The sequence below is a fragment of the Ictalurus furcatus genome, chromosome 5 (genome assembly GCF_023375685.1).
Source record: "Ictalurus furcatus strain D&B chromosome 5, Billie_1.0, whole genome shotgun sequence".
Classification (NCBI taxonomy): domain Eukaryota; kingdom Metazoa; phylum Chordata; class Actinopteri; order Siluriformes; family Ictaluridae; genus Ictalurus; species Ictalurus furcatus.
Genome location: NC_071259.1, coordinates 23,492,208 through 23,514,027, shown reverse-complemented (window position 1 = coordinate 23,514,027; position 21,820 = coordinate 23,492,208). Strand labels below are relative to the sequence as shown.

The following is a 21,820-nucleotide window of genomic DNA, read 5'->3' as shown; positions in this document are numbered from 1 at the left end:
TTCAACAATCGTAGTGTCATTTTAGCTCTTGTCATGCTTTAAGCTTATTTTTAATCCTTTTTCTATGTTGAATCAAAGAAAAAAAAAATGCTTTTTAAGTACTCAAAAACTATTTTAACCCATCTCAAGCACCAATGTATTTTTATTTAATTTTTTTACAAAGTGGCTGCATTTTGCTCCTAAATGAGTAACAAGTATGAAAGTTAGGAATTCTCATAGAATCATCAAATAAAAAATATGGCTAACTTACATCCTTACGAATGTCTTGAGGACATTAAAGATACGCTAATGATTTATTTAATGATTTATTTCTAATTTATGTGCATATATTTATTTGTGTTATTTGTGTTGATTATATTTCAAGGTAAGATGTGGGCTGGACAAGTAATGCTCCGATTTAAATTTTTTATGTTTATTAAAGTTGTACATAGATTGTTGTTGAAAGAAAGACACTTTCCAATGTTTAAAATATCCTTTACCTTTACTTTATATGCATATTTATAAATGTAATACATCACTGGAACACAAACGTCACTATGTAGTCCTTCCGCTTTCCCCGGGTTAAATGTCGTTACCATAGAAACTTTAAAGAGGCGGAAGAAACAAAGTATCAACTAAAGCATGAATGCACCCCGGTCAAAACTATTGGCATAATCAATTTTCCCTCGATAGATAGACAGATTGTCAGGACACTGTACACTTTTGTGTTGTTTTGGGGTGGATTAAATTAGCTGGCGAACACTGTATATCTAGATTGATAGATAGTAAAAAGTAAAATAAAAGTAAAGTTAAAAAACAGTAGCTATTAGGTTAGAAACGCAATATAAATTAGTGGAACTAGTTAAGCCTACGGATAATTTACTCGACTAGATGACTAGACAAGATGTCCATGTCCATTTCTCCTCTTGCAAACCCAAAAGGAACGAAGAAATTGTGCGAGCTTTGTCAGAAACCAGCTTATCTCCAGTGCACAAAATGCCGAGTCACTTTCTACTGGTGAGTTCGAGCTTAAATATTGAAGGTTCATTAATATTCTGTAACAGCACGGGTAGTTTGTGATGCTTTGCCTACTTTATTACTGTAAAAATATCTATTACTGTAGAAGTGCTTGCGTTATAAAACTATAGATCAAAGATTTTGATAGGTTATCGTTATGATCAGAAAATGTCTCCAGAAATTCAAATATGCGAACTATGACTTCATGGAGTGCGAAAGTAAAGTGCGCATGCGCAGATACTCCGTAAAGAGGTGAGTACACCGTTTGTTATTCAAATCACAGGTTTATATTAATGCGCTTGTTCTGCTGCATTATCGTTTCTATAGTAACAGCTTATTCACGTGATGTACACTATACATAAGGCTAATAAATAACTGATTAAACCCCGTATTTAGCAAATAAAAACGTATATTCATTGATATGTTGAAGTTTTCTGTAAGTAGCCTAGATATTGGTCAGGTCAGTGAGTTTTCCGCCACGGGAAAGTCTTCAATTTCCGGTTTCTCACTAAAATGAAAAAGACTGAGGCTGGTAAGGGAACGACCGTTATAGCCTACGACATCTGCTATAGCTGCTGTAACATAAGCGATAATAGGAACTCACTTGTTTCACAGACAACATTAAATGTAACTATAAATGGTTTTTAAAAAAACACAATGTGGTGTTCATTAACAATTCAGAATTGTGGGGGTTTTGTGCTGTTGGGTGCATGGTGGTTTAATGGTTAGCACGTTTACCTCACATCTCCAAAATTGGGGTTTCAGTTCCTGCTGTGGCCCTGTGTGTGTGTAAGTTTTCATGTTCTCCCCGTGCTCCGGGTACTCTGGTTTCCTGGCATGGTATGTTGATTGACATGTCCAAAGTTTCCATAGTGTGTGAATGTGTGATTGTGCCCTGCGATGGATTGGCACCCTGTCCAAGGTGTCCCCTGCCTTGTGCCCAATGCACCCTGGGATAGGCTCCAGATTCCCCACAACCATGTAGGATAAGCGTTGTTATTGTTATATGTGTTGTTAAGGATATTGTTGCCATGTTAGCATATCTTCCAGGTGGTAAAATAACAATGATTTTTTGTCAGAGGTTTTCAGTGAAAAGTAGAAGATGTGGGGTGTGTCCCAATCAGCTCTCTAGTTCAGTACTCTGGGCACTGATCAAGGAGTTGGCCATTTTAAGGGCTGTCTCAATCGCAAAATCCTTCCAGTGCCCTGGAACATTTGCTCCCTAAAAAAATCCCACAACACACCGTAAAAACCAAGAAGAATCGATACTCAATATGGCTTAGTATGGCTCAGTATGCGTTCTTATGTGATTTATGTCCTTGTGAAGTCGTTCTATGTCATCATCCAGTTCAATTCCAATACTCAAGAACGCAAGTACCGGGGACGCATGAAATTACCCAGATGTGTTCTACGCATCTGATATCGAGGATGAATCGGATGCAGACCTGAGCACACTGAACCCGCTTGAAGTCCCAGAAGTCATTATGGCAAAATTATAGCTGATGACCGAAGCCTGGCCCATACCTGTAGTTTTATCTTTCTAACAACAATAGTCTAAACAAATCTGAAATGTGCATCTAAACCGAAGGATTTTAATATATGATTTAGATTGAGATATATATGAGTGTGTAGAAAAGTCAAATTTATCCCTCAGAAGTATTTTAATTAAACTACGCTATCTTCCATCCTGAGGTAACGGTAAACTCGTTAGCATAGTTTTTAGTTAGCGTGAGGTCGCAGCTGCAAACAGAGATCTTACTACATTAAAACCTGCTTAATTAACTTTTGATTAATCAGTCAGTTAATAGTAAATCTATTAACCAGCTGGAACATATTATTTAGGGAGCACGGAAGAGACGATGGTCCTGTCCCACTATTAGAAATGTGCTGGGACGGTCCATTGTACAACAGGAAGCTCACAGCATATCTCAATTCTCGCAAAGATGCGTTCAGTGTCCTCCTGTCCTTCCGAGTTCATTCTTTCAAGGTAGCCTGGCAAGACCAGTGTTCACGAGAACGCAAGTCTGTTCTTAGAAATGAGAAACAGCCTGTGTTTGCTTACTGGAAATGACCTCATGTTTTCTGAAGCCTCTCAGCTTGAGAAAAAAATGGGGTCAAACTCTCAGCCAACTTCGTCTACAAATGTAAGCAGCTTGTTATCATTGTTGATCACTTACGTTAGCATTTTTTAAAAAAAACTTTGTCATACGGACTTTTAAGTGATTAATGATTTTTTTTTTTTTAAATCCACTAGCTAGCCTACAATCCTGCTTGAAGTACCATGACAGAAACACGTGTGATTAAGCTCAGTGGTTTTCAAAGTGGGGGCCGCCCCCTTGGGCCCCCTTTTTTTGGTGTGAAAAATAAATTCTCACTCTCAGACAACCACACACACATACAATCAATTCCTAATGTAATGTAATGTAAAGATGTAAGATGTAATTATTAATAATAAAAAAGGGGGGATATATTCAGAAGTTTGGTTTTTTAACGTGTTTTAAAGACATCTTGCAAAAGGGGAGCCTCGGTCAAATGTTAATGCCATTTGGGGGGCCTTGCCCTGGAAAAGTTTGGGAACCATTGATTAAGCTAACACATTTATATGGCATATAAAACTTTAATTTTTGGTGACGTTTTACGTTAGTAGTCATGTAGCCGGAAATTCAGTTATCAATGTCCCAGTGTGTAGTGAGCCAGGGTCCTTACCAGTGCCCAAACTCATATACACTTACATACTGATTCACGACCTAGGGAGCTGATCGAGACACACCCATAATCAGCATCCGAGGTGAAGTGAAGGACGCTAGGTGGCGGCATATCCGTGCGGATTTATTTACCTCTTACAGTCTCAATGCATAGCGTTTCCTTTCCAGACACAGGAAGGTCAATTTAGTTCAAACAGCCGGGGGTGGAATTAAGGGGCGGGAAGCTGCTGAGAGCTGAGTCCTTTTAAACAGGAGGGGGAAAACGGGACTGACATTAAACCCGCAGTGTGTGTGCTCGATGTTTCTGTGCATAACGAGTAAAGACAGTATGAGGGGGAGTGGATCAGAGAAAATAATGCGCCAGAACCGTTACTGAAACACCTTTTACGTTGGAAACAAAACCACATGCTTTCTTATACATAGAAAACATTAAATTCACTCTCTGTGTCTGAAACGGTGCCTATAAATACAGGCCATGTGTAATGTGAGTATTTTACATAATTTGGATAATAAACAGTATAGTGTGTGCAGTGGATGGCTACAAAATGGCAAATAACAACGTAATTGGGGTGCCACTAGTTTTGGTCACGTGAGCTGTTGTAAGCCAATCACAGAACACCTTTGACGTCAGTGAGGCTCTTTTGAGTCAACGGTGTGTGCATCATAGAAATAGTTCCTCTGCGGGTCTGTGATTTAAAAAGTCTGGATCGTGTTGTTCTGTTACAATACACTGCAGGCGTAGCGTGAGAATATGTCTACAGTTGAGCTCATAAGTTTACATACGCTTTGCAGAATCTGATTTAAAAAAATAAATAAGACGGATCATAAAAATGTCATGTTCTTTTTTATGTAGTACTGCACCTGAATACGCTATTCCACATAACAAATGTTTACATATAATCCACAAGGCACAACAATAACTGAATTTACACAAATGAACCAGTTCAAAAGTTTGCATACGCTTAATTCTTAATACTGTGTGTTGTTACCTGAATGATCAACGATTGTTTTTATGTTTTGTGATAGTTGTTCATGAGTCCCTTGTTTGTCCTGAGCAGTTAAACTGCCCACTTCAGAAAAATCCTCCAGGTTCTGCACATTCCTTGCTTTTCCAGCATCTTCTGCATATTTTACCCCTTTCTAACTGTGGCTTTTCACACAGAGGACAACCGAGGGACTCATACGCAACTATTACAAAAGGTGCAAACATTCACTGATGCTCAAGAAGGCAACACACAACATTAAGAGCCAGGAGGATGTAAAGGTTTGGACAGGATCATCAGTGTAAATTGTTATTATTTTGTTTAAAGGTTTTCTTGTTGTTTTTTTGTTTTGTTTTGTTTTGTTTTTTAATCATTTTATTTAGTACTGCCCTTCAGAAGCTACAAGATATGTTTCCCAGAAGTCAAAATAATAACAATTTGCAGCGATTATCCATATATAAAATCTTATAAACTAATATTTCTTATGAACAAAATGTATCTGAAGCATGTTCCATTAATAATGTACTTTTTTAAAGCTCAGCTGAGTGCACCATGACTTCTTGTTTCACTGGGGTATACATATAAGGTGACACCAATTTCCTTAGTCATTCATCAACATGGGGAATATTACAGAATTTACAAAGAAATAAGGTGAACGTGTGTTTACCTTCATAATTCAGGCACTGGTTATATAAATGTCCTCATCGGTGCTTAGTTAACTTAAAAAAGTAATTGTTTATTAAGAGGTTTAAAACAACCAGAGCTGCAGTGAACCTGCCTGGAAGTAGATGTGAGTGTATTTTACCCAAACACACATTGAGGAGGCAAAGGTTGGAGATTTGCAGAAGACGGCAGAATTTTGTATCACCAAGTCTCTATATCTGTAATTAGATGCAGCAAACTACCTGGAAGGTGTGCTAGAACAAAGAAAAAAACATTTCTTTCATCTAACCACAAACATAACCACCAGGAGTTTTCTGAAACTTTGACTAGAATTGGTTCTCAGTCAAATGAGACAAAAATAGAGATTTTAGGCAACAAACACTTAAAATGGGCTTGGCATAAAAAAGAGGGATGTGTATATGTATATGTGTGTGTGTGTATATATATATATATATATATATATATATATATATATATATATATATATATATATATAAAAATCTAATAAGTACTGTTAAGTATACTGCTAAGTATGGTGGACTGGAATCTAGTAATACATGGCGTTATGGATTCCACAAAGTACCAGGATGAAACTATGGTTGCCTCTGGCACAAAAAAAAAATCTACAACTGAGTCATGGTTGGATCTTCCAGCAGAATGATGATCTAAAACACCTGTCCTATCAACACACAGAAATGGTTCAATGGCCAGATTCAAGCTTTTAACACTGCCACCCCATTAAAAAAAGTGGAGTGCGATGAAGAGGAAAGTCCACAAGAGACTACAGAGGACCAAGAGTATCTGATCCCTTGCTCTGTATTCTCCTAATCAAGCATTATAGGAGAAGACTGTGCTGTTATGTAAGGGAGGTTACACCAAATGCAGTACTAAATTGCAGGAGTACCAATAATTGTGACATAGTTTTGTTAAACTATTTGCAATGAAGGATTTCTCTCATAGTGTCAGTGTCAGATTAAGTTAATTATCCACAAAGACATTTTTGATAACCTCTTTTTTACCCTTCTTTACCAAAGGTGCCAATAATTCAGGCGTTGCCTGAAGCCATGTAACCACTTTTAAGAGAAACAAAATTTGATCTGTCTTAGCTTTTTCTTTTTGAACTTTTGTTTGTGTATGCATATTGTGCTGTGAAAAAGTATTTGCCTCTTCCTGATTTCTTCTGGTTTTGTGTATATCTCACAAATCTTCAAACTAAATACAACATAAACAAAGGCAACCTTAGTAAACACACAATACAGAATAACTGCAACCAAATGCTTCTGATAACTGGAGATCAGTCTTTCACTTACTTCTAGGACTAGGATTTATTCCTATGCTTTGGATCATTTTCTTGCTGCATAATCCAGTTGCACTTGAATTTCAATTTACGGACTGAAGGCTGGATATCCTCCTTTAGGATTTTCTGGTAGAGAGCAGAATTCATGTTTCCCTCAATTATTGCAAGTTGCCCAGGCCGTGAAGCAGCAAACATCCCCACACCATCACACTGCCACCATTATGCGTGACTGTAGGTATGATGTTCTTTTAGTGGAATTCTGTGTTTGGTTGTGTCCCTGTCTTGCAGACAGTTCCACTTTCATCTCATAAATCTACAGAACATTCTCCCAAAAGGTTTGAGGATCATCACAGTGTGTTTTGGCAAAATTCAGACGAACCTTAATGTTGATCTGAGATAGCAGTGGTTTTCACCTCACCACTCTTCCATGGATACCATTTTTTCCAGTGTCTTTCTGATAGTGGAGTCATGAACAGTGATCTTTATTGATGCAAGAGAGGCCTGTAGTTCCTTTGATGTTGTCCTTGACTCTTTTATGAATTCCTGGATGAGTTGATGCTGTTGCAGGATATTTGGAAGGTTGCCCACTTCTTGGAAGGTTCACTAATGTGCTGAGTTTTTCCATTTGGAGAGAATGTGGTCCTTTGGAGTCCCAGAGCCTTTGAAATAACTTTGTACCCCTTCCCAGACTGATGTATTTCAATCACCTTCTTCCTCATCATTTCTGGAATTTCTTTCAAATTTGACATAGTGTGTTACGGGGTAAACGCTTTTAACCAGCTTCATGCTGTTGAAAAAGTTCAAAGTGTTGATTTGATTGAATGGGGTTTGAAGTAATCTGGCCTGGTTGCGTCTAGTCCAACTAAACCCCATTATGAATGCAGTTTCATAGATTTGGGGAGACTGTTTCATAGACTGGTTCGTTTCTGAAACAATTTAGTATGAGATATGCATGAAAACAGAATAAATCAGATACTTTTTCACAGCACTGTATACTAGCTGCATACAGGTATGTTTCATGGCCTTTCCTGATTTTTCACTCTATTGACTTGGTTAGCAGATGAAAAACAGCAGCTAATGATTGAATTCATGATGCCATCGATTTTCACAAGAGCCCCTGAACCACTAGCTGAAAAACATCCCCAGAGCCAGAGCTGTTTCTGGCCATTTTGGCACCCTAGGTGTGATTCCTATTGGTTCCTCCTGCCACCCAGACAGAAAAAGCATGGATGTTCCTGGCCCTCTACATCTCTCTCTCTTTTCCTAATAGCAGCATCCACTATCACCAGGGATACAAGATAATCGCATGCAATCAGAAATCGTTACTGGATTAAAGATTGAAAATAAAACTAAACTAACTAATTAATAACAACAACAACAACAACAACAACAATAATAATAATAATAATAATAAAAGATGTTGTACTCTCTCTTTCTTGTGGGTGGGTGAGTCGGGCGGGGGCAGGGGCGCCCTCTGTGACAGCCTAGTTTACCTATGCCTACAAAAGGCTCTACCCAGATTTATAATGGTCCACTATTTTACAGTGGTTACATGCACTTTTCCTGTGCAGTCCCCCTATCACACTAACATGGTATTGGCGTTTATGGCCACTGAGTTTGAATTTGGTCTCATCTGATAACAACACATGGTTCTACAGTTGCAATCAAAATTATTCAACCCACATTACAAATCAGGTTTATTGTAGAAAAAAAATTGAATAATTGAATAATTATGAAACTGGTTGAATAATTTTGAAATTGGAGAAGGCATTATAATTTGCATTTTCAGTTGAATTTGGGGAAAGCTTTCGTTGTGTTGAGCTATCTCAATTGCTTTTGTCTGATTTGTTCATTGCAAATAGTCTGTACATTTTTTAAACAAACCTGATTTGCAATGGGGGTTGAATAATTTTCAATAAATTGCATCTGTATGTGTGGTTCCCATGACAAAGTTTCAATAATTTATAAATGCTTCAATTTGTGTGTTGTTCATTAAACTTTGCTTTCTTCTTTTCCTCCATCACCAGCCTCCTGTTTTCACCTGGATTGTACATGTGTGCAACCTCCTATTTATGAGGTGTCTACTTGTCAGTTGCTGCATGCAGTTATAAACACCTGTCTGACCACAAAATATGCAGCTAGATATTATGCAGTCATTCAGAAACAGTCAGAGAAAGTGCTGGTGGCAGAGAGAAAAAATGTTGTTGTTGTTTTTTTGCTTAATACTTTTACTTTCTAGCATTTCTGCAATCCAGTTGTATTTACCTTTTTTGGATCATGTAGCTGTTGTAATGCATCTCCCACAGAAACATTCATCTGGAGCATCTAAGAGTCAAGATGTTTACCTTCATTCATTCATCGGCATTATCTGCTTTATTCTAGGCTATCAGTATATCGTATATTGTTCGGGCACTGGTAAGCACCCTGGCTCGCTACATAGTGGATCACTGATAACTGAATTTCTGGTGACATGACTATGTACTTACATTGTAAAATGTCACCAAAAATTAAAAACTTAAAAGTTTGTTACAGTATTGTTACAAATTTGTTAGCTTAATCACATGCTTTTCTGTCATAATATGTCAAGTAGGATCATAGTCTAGCTAATGATTTTTTTTTTTTATATAAACACTTAAAAGTAGTTAGACTCAAACAAACCGTAAATAGTCAAATAAAGTTAACAACAACAATAACAAGCAACAGTACATACATTTGCAGCCAGAAGTTGGCTGAGTTCGTCCCCCATTTTATTTTAGCTGAGAGGCTTCAGTAAACATGACGTCATTTCCAGTAAGGCAACATAGTGGACATCGATACTCATCAGTGCATTGTGGGATTTTTTAGGGAGTGAACGTTCCTGTGCACTGTAAGGATTTTGTGATTGAGACAGCCCTTAAAATGGTCGACTCCCTGATCAGCCCCCTGACTACTGAACTAAGGAGCTGATTGAGACACACCCTTAATCATGGTCATGGTGGAGCCTAGCCCAGAAACACTGGGTAAAAGGTATTCCAGGTGGGATACCAGTCCATCACACACTGCTCATTCAGATCTACTGTCATGTTTCTGGGAGATGGGAGGAAACCAGAAACCCACACAGACATGAGGAGAATTTGTGAAACTCTGCACAGACCCTGGAACTGTCAAGTGATTGTGCTACCCTCTGCTTCGTCACTGTGCTGCCCAGGATGCTTAGCACAAAATAAATTATTTAGTGATGGGCTCATTTGCAGCCTTCTGCGATATCAGTACTGCAAAGGTCAATATTTTGTTGCCTAACAAGCAATATTATTCTGTGTCTCTCTGCAGTGATGTGGCTCACCAGCAGGCAGATTGGAATAGCATCCATGAGAAAGTGTGTGAGCTGCTGAGCTCTATACGAACCCCTGCACCATTCTCCTGTTTCCAGGCTGACAGAGACATCCATCATATGCAGACTCTGAAAAGATTGGTACACCATTGCAATAGTCTGTGCTCAGATTGCAATTTGTATATACACCAACAGTCTGTCCCCTCAGTATCTCTGTAGTGATTCCCTGCTTCTAACTGCAGAAGGCACATTTTAATCTGGACGTGTGTTTGATTGACATTAGGAGCACATAACACAGCTCTCCCATGCTGCAGCTAAGAGCTGGGTGTCAGAAGGGAAGTACAGCGAGGCAATGCCAGCAGCTCAGCTCTCCCTGCGCTGTGCTATTGACATTTACGGCCGTGATGTTGTTGAACTGGTGCCAGCCTACTTGCTGCTTGCCGAGGCCAGTATAGGTGAGCCAACACACACAAGTCTCATCCTGATCCCACAGAGCACGATTCTGCAGCTGGCGCTACTTAATGTGGATTCTGCTTGTTTTTGTCTTATTCCTTATGTAAATTAATCAGGACAAATTACATGGTTGCAGTTTATAACCAGGATACATAGAGCTCTCCAGAACTACAGCCTGTGTCTGATTACTGTCATGGTCTGAGCTGTGTTAGTAATAAGAGGTCTATAAAGTGCCTTGCATAAATATTTACTCATTGAAATTTTACACATTGGAACTGAAGCACTTAATAGTGATTATATATCACAAATCGACACAAAATAGTCGATAATCAAATTTTAATATTTGATTATTTTATTAAAATTTTAAAATGTAAAAGTGTTCTTGTGTAATTATTCACTCACATTGCTATGAAACCTCCAAGTTAGTTCTGGTACAACCGGTTGCCATCAGAAGTGGTATAATTAGTTGAGTGGAATCCATATGTGTGTATTTAAAGTTTCACATGATTGCAATATAAATACACTTGGCCCCAGCGATCATACTTATGCAAAAACCATCGGTCAAAACAATTCCTGTACAAACTTCAGGAAAGGTATCAATTAGAGTTTGGGTATCAGAAATATCCTAAACTGTACCACCCCATGGGACACTATTAACCCTTGTGCGTCAATTAAAAAAAGTTACACACAGGTCCATAGAGGACAAAAATGTCCATGTCCAAAAATTGTCATAGAATTATTATATATTCATATTTTTTACACTTTCACTGACTTTGGTTTTTTACCAGCATCAGTTCTCATCATAATTACCAAATGTTCATTCATTCATTCATTTTCAGAATATTAACCCTTTAAACATTACATAAGGCAAAAATCTTCCAAACTCATTAACCTTCTTTGACTTCTTTGACATATATATGGGGTGGGATTTGTGATTTCCAGTTCAATATAATTTCTTTCTTTCAAACTGTTCACACACACATAAAATTTTCAGTACACACAGACACAACTCTGATATCCATACAAACAGAAACACCCACACAATTATCGCTGCATCATTTATTCAGCTGGTCTGCAGCGCTCTATAATACAGCAGAATCAGAAAAAAGGAAAAGCATGTATTTTCCCCAGAGGCGAAACCTGAGAAAATACTACACATTTCAGAAATGAAATGAAAAATTCAATGTTTTGAAACCTTGTCAACAAAATAAAAGCCTATTAAGACAGATTGCATGATTGTATTCTTAAACGTCACAGGGATTAAATATTGCAGTTTGAATGGGTTTCAATGAGGACATTTTTGTCCTTAAGGTCCTGAGTGTAACTATTTTGTGTAGCTAGTTTAAAATAGATTTATGAAAGCAAATGAGGGTGACATATTAAATATACCAATAAAAATATACACCTTTTGCAAAATTTATGCTGTTTTCATTAACACAGACAAAATTATATATATATATATATATATATATATATATATATATATATATATATATATATATATATATATATATATAAATAAATAAATAAAAATTATGAAAAAGACAGAAATGTCCGTAAGGACACACAAGGGCTAAATCTGTTTTTAAAAAATGGAAATTATATAGAATTCACAACCACAACCAACTCTTTGCACCTCTAAAGAAGTTGTTTAGCAAAAGTTAGTCACAGGGTATTAATCAGAGACACAACAAAGAGGCCAAGGGTACCTCAGAACATGATGCTACCACCACCATGCTTCACAATGGGGATGGTTTTCTCAGTCTTGGGTTTCTGCCAAATGTAGTGCTTAGTGCCAAGGCCAAAAGCCTTTTTCCACATGTGTGTATGTTATTTTCCAGAACTTTGTGCCAGAATTTTTTTTGATAGCTCTTTGGTCTTCATGGAGTTGTTTGTTTAGTTATTACGTTTTACAAGGTTTGAAGCCTTCCAGGAACAGGTTTATTTATACACATGACACTCAAGTTGCATAGGTAAACAATGAACTGTAATAGACCAGAACTAATTTAGGGATTTCACAGCACTGGGAGTGAATATTTATGCAATCGCAACTTTGTAAATTCTATATTTGTAAATAATTTTGCAAACTATATTTGTTTTATGTTGTATTTCATTTGAAGATCTAAAATGATTTTGTATGAGATATACACAAAAACAGAGGAAATCCTTTTTCACAGCACTGTATGTGAACGTGTCTGTGTGTGTCTGTTTTTCCTCAGGTTTAGGTTCTCTGTCTCAGGCTGAAAGCTGTCTCTCACAGGCAGAGTGGATGGTAATGAAGAATCCGGGCTGCAGTCGGACAGTTCTTCATCTGCTCCACAGAACCCTGGGCCACCTGTACTCGGCCAAAGGAGACTACAGCTCTGCCCTACTGCACTTCGCCAATGATGTTAGTCTTCACCTGTGTGTCTATGCTATATAGTTGGTTTGTTTGTACATACAAGTGTGTTATGTAAATTAGGAGTTTGCACTGAGTAGAGGTTTGTGCATGCAGGTGTACTATGCGAGTGAGGAGTTTGGTTTGGACAGTGTGGTCACAGCTCGAGGCTATTTCTTGATGGCAAATGTGTTCATGAAACAGGAGAAGACAGATATTACAAACTCACTCTACTCAGAGGTACGTCAACACCATCTGGTAACCATCCATAACATTTTCCCTTTACGCTTCTGCTTATTGTAGTGTGTGTGTGTGTGTGTGTGTGTGTGTGTGTGTGTGTGTGTGTGTGTGTGTGTGTGTGTGTGTGTGTGTGCATGCAGGTTGCCAGTATCTGGCATGCTCACCTGTCTAAGTTGATGGAGTGTTACAGTCAGAAGGAACATGAGGGAGCTCAATACTTTGGTGAGCATGATCTCTCATCTCTCTAATCTCTAAGCTCATCTCAAAATAACCAATCAGAAGCAAGATAATCACAAAGATCATTAGGTCAATTTCTGTTTGTCACTTTCTCTCTCTTATCTGTTTTTACGATTTGAAATGTGCTTCATTTGAACTAAATACATGGAGAATGCTTGATTTTTCCTTTCATAGTGTCATAATTTTGCAGCTCATGGCACAGTGTTGCAGCAAGTTTCTGTGCATATTCTACCCGTGTCTGCACGGCTTTGTGTTCATAAGGCCCTGTGATGGACTGTCCTCCCATACCGAGGATATTTCTGCCTGACCCTGACCAGTATAAAATAAATGAATGAATGTATGAATGGAAATAATTTTAGATCTAGTTATATGTATAGGTTTTATTATGTGAACAGGGTTAATTTAACTGTTAAATTTGTTGGTTGTGCAAAAAAAGTAAATGGATATGTTGATAAATATTTGCATCTAACAGTCTATGAAGCCAATATAACAGCTATGAATGTTGCAACAAAATTATCAAATTAAAAACTGACATTTAGCTAAGTAGCAAGCATTGTTTCAAGGCATTCCGAACCAGGATCTACCAATATTGATACAGCAGTATTAATGATGTAGCTCCTTCCTATTAAAATGCATTTTATTTGAAATTTCTGTAATACAAATCCAACATAAAAGTTGCCCCAATGCTCGGCGACCTGCTAAAAGACAGTTTGCGTCCTCTGTACATGCATGAGTCATGCCAGACATCACATACATCCACAGCATAAAATACATCAGATGCATCCATATTTTGGATCAGAAGTCAGCCCTGGTACTAGTAGTGCATATCTACTCCTAATCTTTCCTGGCATTACTTGTATCTTGCCATTACTATAGGGTTATGGCTGAAAGTGTTTACCAATCCCAGCTATGACCTCATTCCAGATGACCACTATTAAATGATTTCATCCAGCATAGCACCTGGTCTCATTTGAACCTCAAAGCGGGGCGAAAATAAGGTGACCAAGACTTTATTTATCACGTTCTGATGCAAACCCAGCAATGCAGCACCATACTGATGAATAAGCAAAACCTACCCTGACACAGCTTAATTCCGGATGCAAATATGTGTCCCTTGTGTGTCTTTCCCTGCCCCATCTGTCTCTCTCTCGCTCTCTCTCTCTCTCGCTCGCCCCCCCCCCTTCTCTCTCTCTCTCTCTCTCTCAGCACAGTTGTTGCGTGGTGCAGTGCCTCCCACAACCAGGCTGTGCTGAGGTCAGTGTGTGTTCTATACGCTCAACCACTCCCACTGCATACCCTGAGCTGCTGATACTGCATAAGCTGATCCTCAATCAATACACACTCAACACACTCTGAACTTTGGTGGATGATGTGCCAAAAATAATAATACAATACAATATCATGCAACATCATGTTCTCATGATACTCAACATGCATGACAGTTCATTTTTTAAAAATCCCATTTTAATATAAAAATAGTTTTAAAAAAATTATAATAATAATAATTTTTTTTTTAATGAAGTATTAGAAAAAGGACAAAAGGAAAAATGTTTGCGAGCAATCAGGTACCACATGGTCGTCACCCACCCTTACCTGAAAATTGGATAAATTGCAATTTTATGCTTTAGTATAAATATTTACAGTGACTCTCCAATTTTCAAAGGGTCACTATAAGCTCCTCATTGATTTCTAATGAGAACAGAACTACCTGACTGTGAGATGATGTTTTACCCCAAAACATGAGAAATACTCTGTTTTATGTTATGGCTGATATTGGCCTGCAACGCTTGAATTACACTGCATCAGGCTTAATGTATTTTACAGGGTTTTTTTGTCCTGAAAGTATGTGATGATGATGCAAATGACCCAGATCTTGAGTGTGAACAGAGGACACAACTTGTCATCAAGCCTGGTGCTATCACACCTGCAACATTTTGCATAACGTGGCAACCAAACTTGCAGAGAGCCTGCCTGGTTCCTAAGAGGAGATCAGTATCAAGTCTTGGCCAATAGTCCGAGCTCTGATCAATATAATACTGAAATTAAAAAAACGTGGGTTTGCCACTTCTCTAATATACTAGAATGTACTACAATACAGCATATCTGTTCTTCTATTCATGGCCTCTTAAAGCTTTTATGACAAGAGTAAGTAATTACAAGAGTTTTGCACTTATGTAACTGCCATTGGCTTTTATTGGTATTATTTAGAATCGTGGCTCATGTGTGTTGATAGAGTACAGAGAGATGACTTACCCTGTGAAACTCCAGAACAGGAAATAGCTCTGTCTTGTGTCACATTGTATTTGCTTGCCTAGTGATCTCATGGTGTTTATATGGCCAAGCATTCATGTTCAGCAAATAGATTCATCATTTCCTTACTAAAATAAAATCACATGTACAGTTCATATCAAAAGTCTACACACATCTGTTAAAACTGAAGGTTTTGTGAACATTAAATCATATCAGATATTTTTCCACCTTTAATGTGATATAGCAACCAACACAAATCATCTAAAAAAAAATGTTTTAAGAAACATTTTAAGAAAAGAGTGTGTACTCCCCTTAGCTAATATTTTGTTAAAGCATATTTTGCTTGAAATACAGCACTCAGTCTTTTTTGGTAAGAGTCTACCAATTTAGTACATCTTCATTTGGCAATTTTATTCTGCTCTTCTTTGCAAAAATGTTCCAGAGCTATCAAAGGGGATCTCTTGTACACAGCACTCTTCAAGTGGTCCCACAGGTTTTTTTGATCATAGAATTTTTATTGGAAATCTGCATTTTACACATTATAACACCACACCCAACAACCCCAACAAAACAATCACAGTCAAAACCAAGAGAAAGGGGGAAACAAAAGACAATAACAAACAAACATTCGAAGAAAAACACACATAAAAAAAAAGTAAGATGATTAGTGTTCACCGTCTACCTCTCCTCAATCCACCTCCAGGGTGCGTACATCATTGAAGTAGGTAATAAATTGTTGCCATTTTCCCAAAAATGAGTCACCCCTGCCTCTGTTGTTGTATTTGATTTGATTTTTTCAAGTTTTAAAAAGAACATTAAGTCTTTAATTAATGAAATTATGGGTGTAAAATTCGCTGCCATTAATGCAGAATAGGAACGGGTGACATTAACTCAGAGATATTTGAATTTTGAATCCTCCAAATGAAAAGGTATTTCAGTCTGTTTTATCTTTTGGCCAGATTGGTTTATGGGTAAGCATTCACTTTTTTGTAGGTTCAGTTTATACCCTGAAAATTTCCCAAAGTCATTTAATACACGTATTATCTCTGGAATAGATGCAGTTAGCTCTGTAACATAAAGTAGTAAGTCGTCAGCATACAGGGCTAGTTTATGTTCAATTCCTTTGCGAATTATACCCTGAAATACAGGGAGAGTTCTAAGCGTTATCGAGAGAGGCTCAATCGCTATGGCAAAAAGTAAAAAAAGTAATATTCAGATTTAGCATCGTTGGTATATATGGAGGCTTGCGGTTCCACATATAATAAACGGATCCATGATATCAGTCCATCCCCAAAGCCGAACCTCTTTAGCACTATAAAAAGATATTCCCATTCTATCCTATCAAACGCCTTTTCTGCGTCCAAATAGATGACCACTTCAGAGGAGTCACTGTTTTGTTTTGAATACAAAATACTAAGTAGAGTACGAATATTAGAAAAGGAATGCCGTCCTTTTATAAATCCGGTTTGCTCCTCTGAAATAATGCTAGGAAGAATCCCCTCTAAACGAGAGGCCAAAAGTTTGGCTAAAATCTTGACATCAACATTGAGGAGGCTAATAGGTCTATACGAATTACATAATGTTGGGTCCTTCCCATCTTTGAGCAGTAGAGTTATAGATGCTTGTCTCAATGTTTGTGGCAATGTACCTAGTTCTAAGGATTCCTTGAATACAGCCAGAACTAATGGGGCCAATGCGACATGAAATTTCTTATAAAATTCGGAAGGAAACCCGTCCGGGTCAGGTGTGGTTCCACAGGTTTTTGATAGGATTTAGATGTGGGCTTTGACTTGGGCTATTCCAAAACGTTGAACTTTTTCTTCTGAAGCAATTCCATTGTTGGCTTGGATTTGTGCTGTGGGTTGTTATGCTGGAAGATGAAATTTCTATTCATTTTCAGATGTTTAAGAAAGGTCTGCAATTTTTTGCCAAATAAATTGGTATTTGGAGCTATCAATTCTTTCCCTCTTGAATAAAGCCCCAGACCCAGCTGCAAAGAAGCAGCCCCATAGCATGATGCTGCCACCACCCTGCTTCACAGTGGGTGTTCTTTGGGTGATAAGCTTTTTTGTTTTTGTGCCAAACATTTCTTTTAGAATTATGCCCAAAAGTTCTACTTTGGTCTAATTATTATTATTATTATTATTATTATTTTGCCATATGGTTTTAGAGTCATTTCCACAGGTTTGTATTTATTTATTTACTTTGAAGAAAAGCTTTCCATCTAGCCACCCTACCCCTATAGCATAGACATGTGAAGAATACACGGGATTGTTGTCACATGCAGGGAGTGACCAGTACGTACCAAATAATTCCTGCAGCTCCTGTAATATTTTTGTATTGATACGTCCATGATACGTTTGTTTTTGGGTTTTTTTTGTCCTTTCATCAATTTTGGTGGGAGGTCCTATTCATGGTAATGTCACTGTAGTGCCCCATTCTCTCCACTTGTTTATGATTGCCTTCATGGTGTTCCAACTAAAGTTTTGGAAATTCTTTTGGATACCTTTTGACCATGATATCATATATATGCTTTATAAGCTCTTTGTGGATCATGGCTTCAGCAGTCGGATGAAACCAAGATGTCAAAAAAAATCCTACAGAAACAGCTCATCTTTATTTGGGGTTCATCAGAATCACTTCATTGATGATAATTTATGATATGTATGATAATTACTTTTGTACACAAGTTTGAAATGTGATACGTTAATTCTGAGCACAGTCACTTTCCCCATTGTGATAGGGTCTGTATACTTATGCTACCAGGTTATTGTATGTTTGTTTTTTTTGTTGTTGTTTTTTTATCACTTGAATTTTGTTAGATGCTATATCAAATTAAAGGTGGAAAAAGATCTGACATGATTTATCTTGGTCACATTACAAAAAGCTGCCATTTTAACAGGCGTGTAAACTTATAGACACTGTATCACTGTGTGTGTGTGTGTGTGTGTGTGTGTGTGTGTGTGTGTGTGTGTGTGTGTGTGTTTCAGCTGACACTTTCACTTATGCAGAAATGTGATGTTTCTATGTATTTAGATGTGGCACAATGTGCAGAGGTGAATCAGATGTTGAGTGTGATGTTGGAGGCTCAGCAGCAGGATGTAAATACACATCCTGCTTACAGCACCACCTCGTTTAACTCTCTAGGTCAGAGGGCTTTGCTGTCTCACTCCCTCGCCATACTCTGGTTCCTCTGCAACGACCACAAGAAGGTAAACTGCTGGCCATTCATTTTTGACTTTACACAGGCACACACCTCTACTTAGAATAAACAAACACACACCTGTACAATCAGCATATTCATATAAACTCAAATGTAGTCACATGCCCTGTTATTTTCTCTCCAATAAACCATACTCTATATTGACAGGGTAAGCATACAAAAGAGATTATGAATCAACAACTATAAGCATGTGTGCATGTTGAAGAGCATTTATAGACAGGTCTGTGATGTGTAGGAGAGTGTGTGTGACACACTCTAGACCTCTTGGGCGTTTTCTGCTCATGTTGCTGACTCAGTCATCTCTTTTACAACTTTACAAGGCTCTACATAGGCTACTCAGGTGCTTGACATTGCACTAATGTAGCTAGCAGGTCTTTTCCTCTGTGCTATCACATCCCTGTCACTGATCCAGAATGAAGCTGTATGACATGTTTTCAATCGCCAAGTTCTCCCGGATCACTCCAAAAAGCCAATTTATGTTAAAATAAATAAATAAATAAATAATCAATTTATGTATTATATTTCTGATACTTTCTCACACTGCATGTACCCCTCTGTGCAGCATGTTTTTCAAAAGCATATAACATGATAATTGCAGTGATAATGAAAAGCCAAAACCTTATCTTAACTTAAGCAATCAAGCAAATCTCTTTAACCTCAGGCACTTTATTTGTTAACATTTTGTGCAGTAACCCTCAGTGTGATAGCTTTTAGAGGTTCTGAAACACCCCTAGCTTGTATTACTGACTTTGTGAAAAAAAATCTGTAAATGTATATTTTTTTTCTTCCTTTTGTAAATTAATTAATTTATTTTTCGGATCAAATTATGCAGTTTTTTTTTTTTTTTTACACTGGTTGAATCACTTTTTCAGTGCTATGTCACTGAGTAACTGTCTTAAGCTTAGATATATTTAAGTGGCCTCTTTCCCTTAGTAGTCCTGTATCTTATCTTGTACACCATTACTATATCCAGCTCATTTGGCATCATAATCCTCTGCTCTACCTAACTGAACTCACTGACATTCCTCTTTGTCCCAGACTTCTGTGTCTGGAGCTGTTCTTAAGTACAAACTAAACGTTTCCTGACTTCATGCCCCAAGATAATCCCTACATAAGGAAATACATGTTGCAGTATTAATGAAAGCATCTCCATAATACACAGCAAGGAAAACATCCCAAATCCACCCAGTTCAAAAAGTCCGTTTGTTTAATACAGTAGCTGTATCTAATGTTTTGTGAATGAACTTGCCTGGGCTAGTGTAGGGATTAGCAACAATTGATGAAGCTACTGGCAAGTTCCTGTAGAGGTGTGCATGGATGGGGCTGTTTTTTATATTGCACTGTAGACGCCTGTGATATTTTCTAATAAACTGAGATTTCCCATAGTATAAAGCAAGTCATTTAAACCTGAGCGACCATTACAACAATAAAGCAGACACTGAAGATGAACGAATGCATTTAGGAAAACGTGGGCGCCATCCAATATGCTCCCATGTGGCCTTTCTTGAACTTTTAACAATGCACATTGTCAAAAAGCAGCTTTACAGAAATATATAAAGTCAGGATATCATTTTTTTTTTTTTTTTTTTTTTTTTTTAAATGTATCGCTAATGAGCAAGCCAGAGTTGCAAGGAAAAACTCACTGAGACAATATGAGGAAGAAACCTTGAGAAGAACCAGAATCAAAAGGGAACCCATCCTCATCTGTGTGACACCGGATAATGCAGTTATAAATAATTCCCTTTTATAACTGCAACATGGTCAAATAGTGCAATTGTGTAACCAGGAAATTCATTATAGTTTTCACATGAAGTCTATTTAATATCTGATCACCCAGGCGAGAGTAAATTCTGTTTACTTGTATTTGTATAGCGATTTTAACAATAGACATTGCCACAAAACAGCTTCACAGACATCTGGATATAGAATTGTATTTGGATCACTGATGAGCAAACCAGAGGCAACAGTGACAAGGAGAACCTCTTAGACGACATGAGGAATAAACCATGAGAGGAACCAGACTCTTCTGGGAGACAGGATAATGTGATTATAAATCATTATAGTATACAGGTTTACTAGAGTAAAGTCAAACAGTATCAAGTGTGCTAAAACTATGTTCAATGAGTACATTGTGATTAAGAGTCATAGGATGAGAACAGGAAAACCTTTTTGACTACAGCAGCAGTTCTTAAAGCTTCCATGAGGGTTTTTTTTTTTGTTGTTGGGCCCCATGGGATCCCAATCCTGATGTACACTTCTAAGGTCAGGTGCGCTGATAATTCAAATGCAATACAAATTTTAGGTCTCTTAATCTCAGACAAATCATAAGCCAAATACGACCACCTTAGAAATTGTGCTCTGCGATGGGTCGGCACGCCGTTCAGGGTGTCCCCTGCCTTGTGCCCCCAATTCCCTGGGATACAAGGACACCCTGTAACCCCCTGCGACCGTGAAGGATAAGCGGTATGAAAAATGGATGGATTTCCAGTATTTACATTTGTGTGTGTTTGCTTACAGGCACTGGAGTTTTGCAGGAAGGCAGCAGAGTTTAGCCAGCAGTGTGAACACAACAGTCTGGCGGACTCCATCCAGGATCTTATACAACAAGCAGAAACACACCTCAACACAGAACAAACACCCATCATTCACCACTAACTAATACATTCAACACTCATATACTAACACTTAATAATAACCAGTACACTCAACACTCAACACACACCCCTGACTAATCATAATGCACACAGAGCCGACACTTACTCATAACCTCAATATAAATGTGATGTGCACAGCATTCACACACTGTCCTCAAATATACAAATAACACAATAAAAAATTACTATCATAAACATCTTAATCATGTGTCTGTAGATGTAAAGATCGATTGATTAGTAGCTGATGGTGTATTGTAAGTCAGAATGGTGTTAAAGAAGAGCACAAGCCTCTGATGCATGTTTCATATTCCAGACATTTTTTAAATGTCTTTTTTTATTATTATTATCGTAATTATTATTATTATTATTAGAATATCGTAACATACAACATTGATGTTAGAGTTCTAACACTAATAGGTTCCCTAGTATTAT

At 37.6% G+C, this 21,820-nt stretch overlaps 1 protein-coding gene across 9 annotated transcripts; it reads left to right on the top strand.

Annotated features, from left to right (window-relative positions):
* The first annotated feature begins 589 nt into the window (after positions 1–589).
* zmynd12 (zinc finger, MYND-type containing 12) lies at positions 590–21,563 on the top strand. Of its 9 annotated transcripts, none has more exons than XR_008385985.1 (10): positions 863–996; positions 1,175–1,248; positions 9,954–10,095; positions 10,238–10,409; positions 12,627–12,796; positions 12,902–13,024; positions 13,165–13,246; positions 13,452–14,259; positions 14,473–14,515; positions 18,548–18,611. XR_008385985.1 is itself a non-coding variant. In XM_053625339.1 (9 exons), exons 1-9 carry the CDS (start codon positions 871–873, stop codon positions 21,387–21,389), a joined length of 1,203 nt encoding a protein of 400 aa, XP_053481314.1. In that variant the 5' UTR covers positions 863–870; the 3' UTR covers positions 21,390–21,563. The 9 variants fall into 9 exon arrangements, 6 of the variants coding, with proteins under 6 accessions (XP_053481316.1, XP_053481314.1, XP_053481318.1 ...); XR_008385987.1 differs by having other exon boundaries at positions 13,436–14,259; XR_008385986.1 differs by lacking the exon at positions 18,548–18,611 and having other exon boundaries at positions 14,468–14,515.
* Positions 21,564–21,820: the final 257 nt, after the last annotated feature.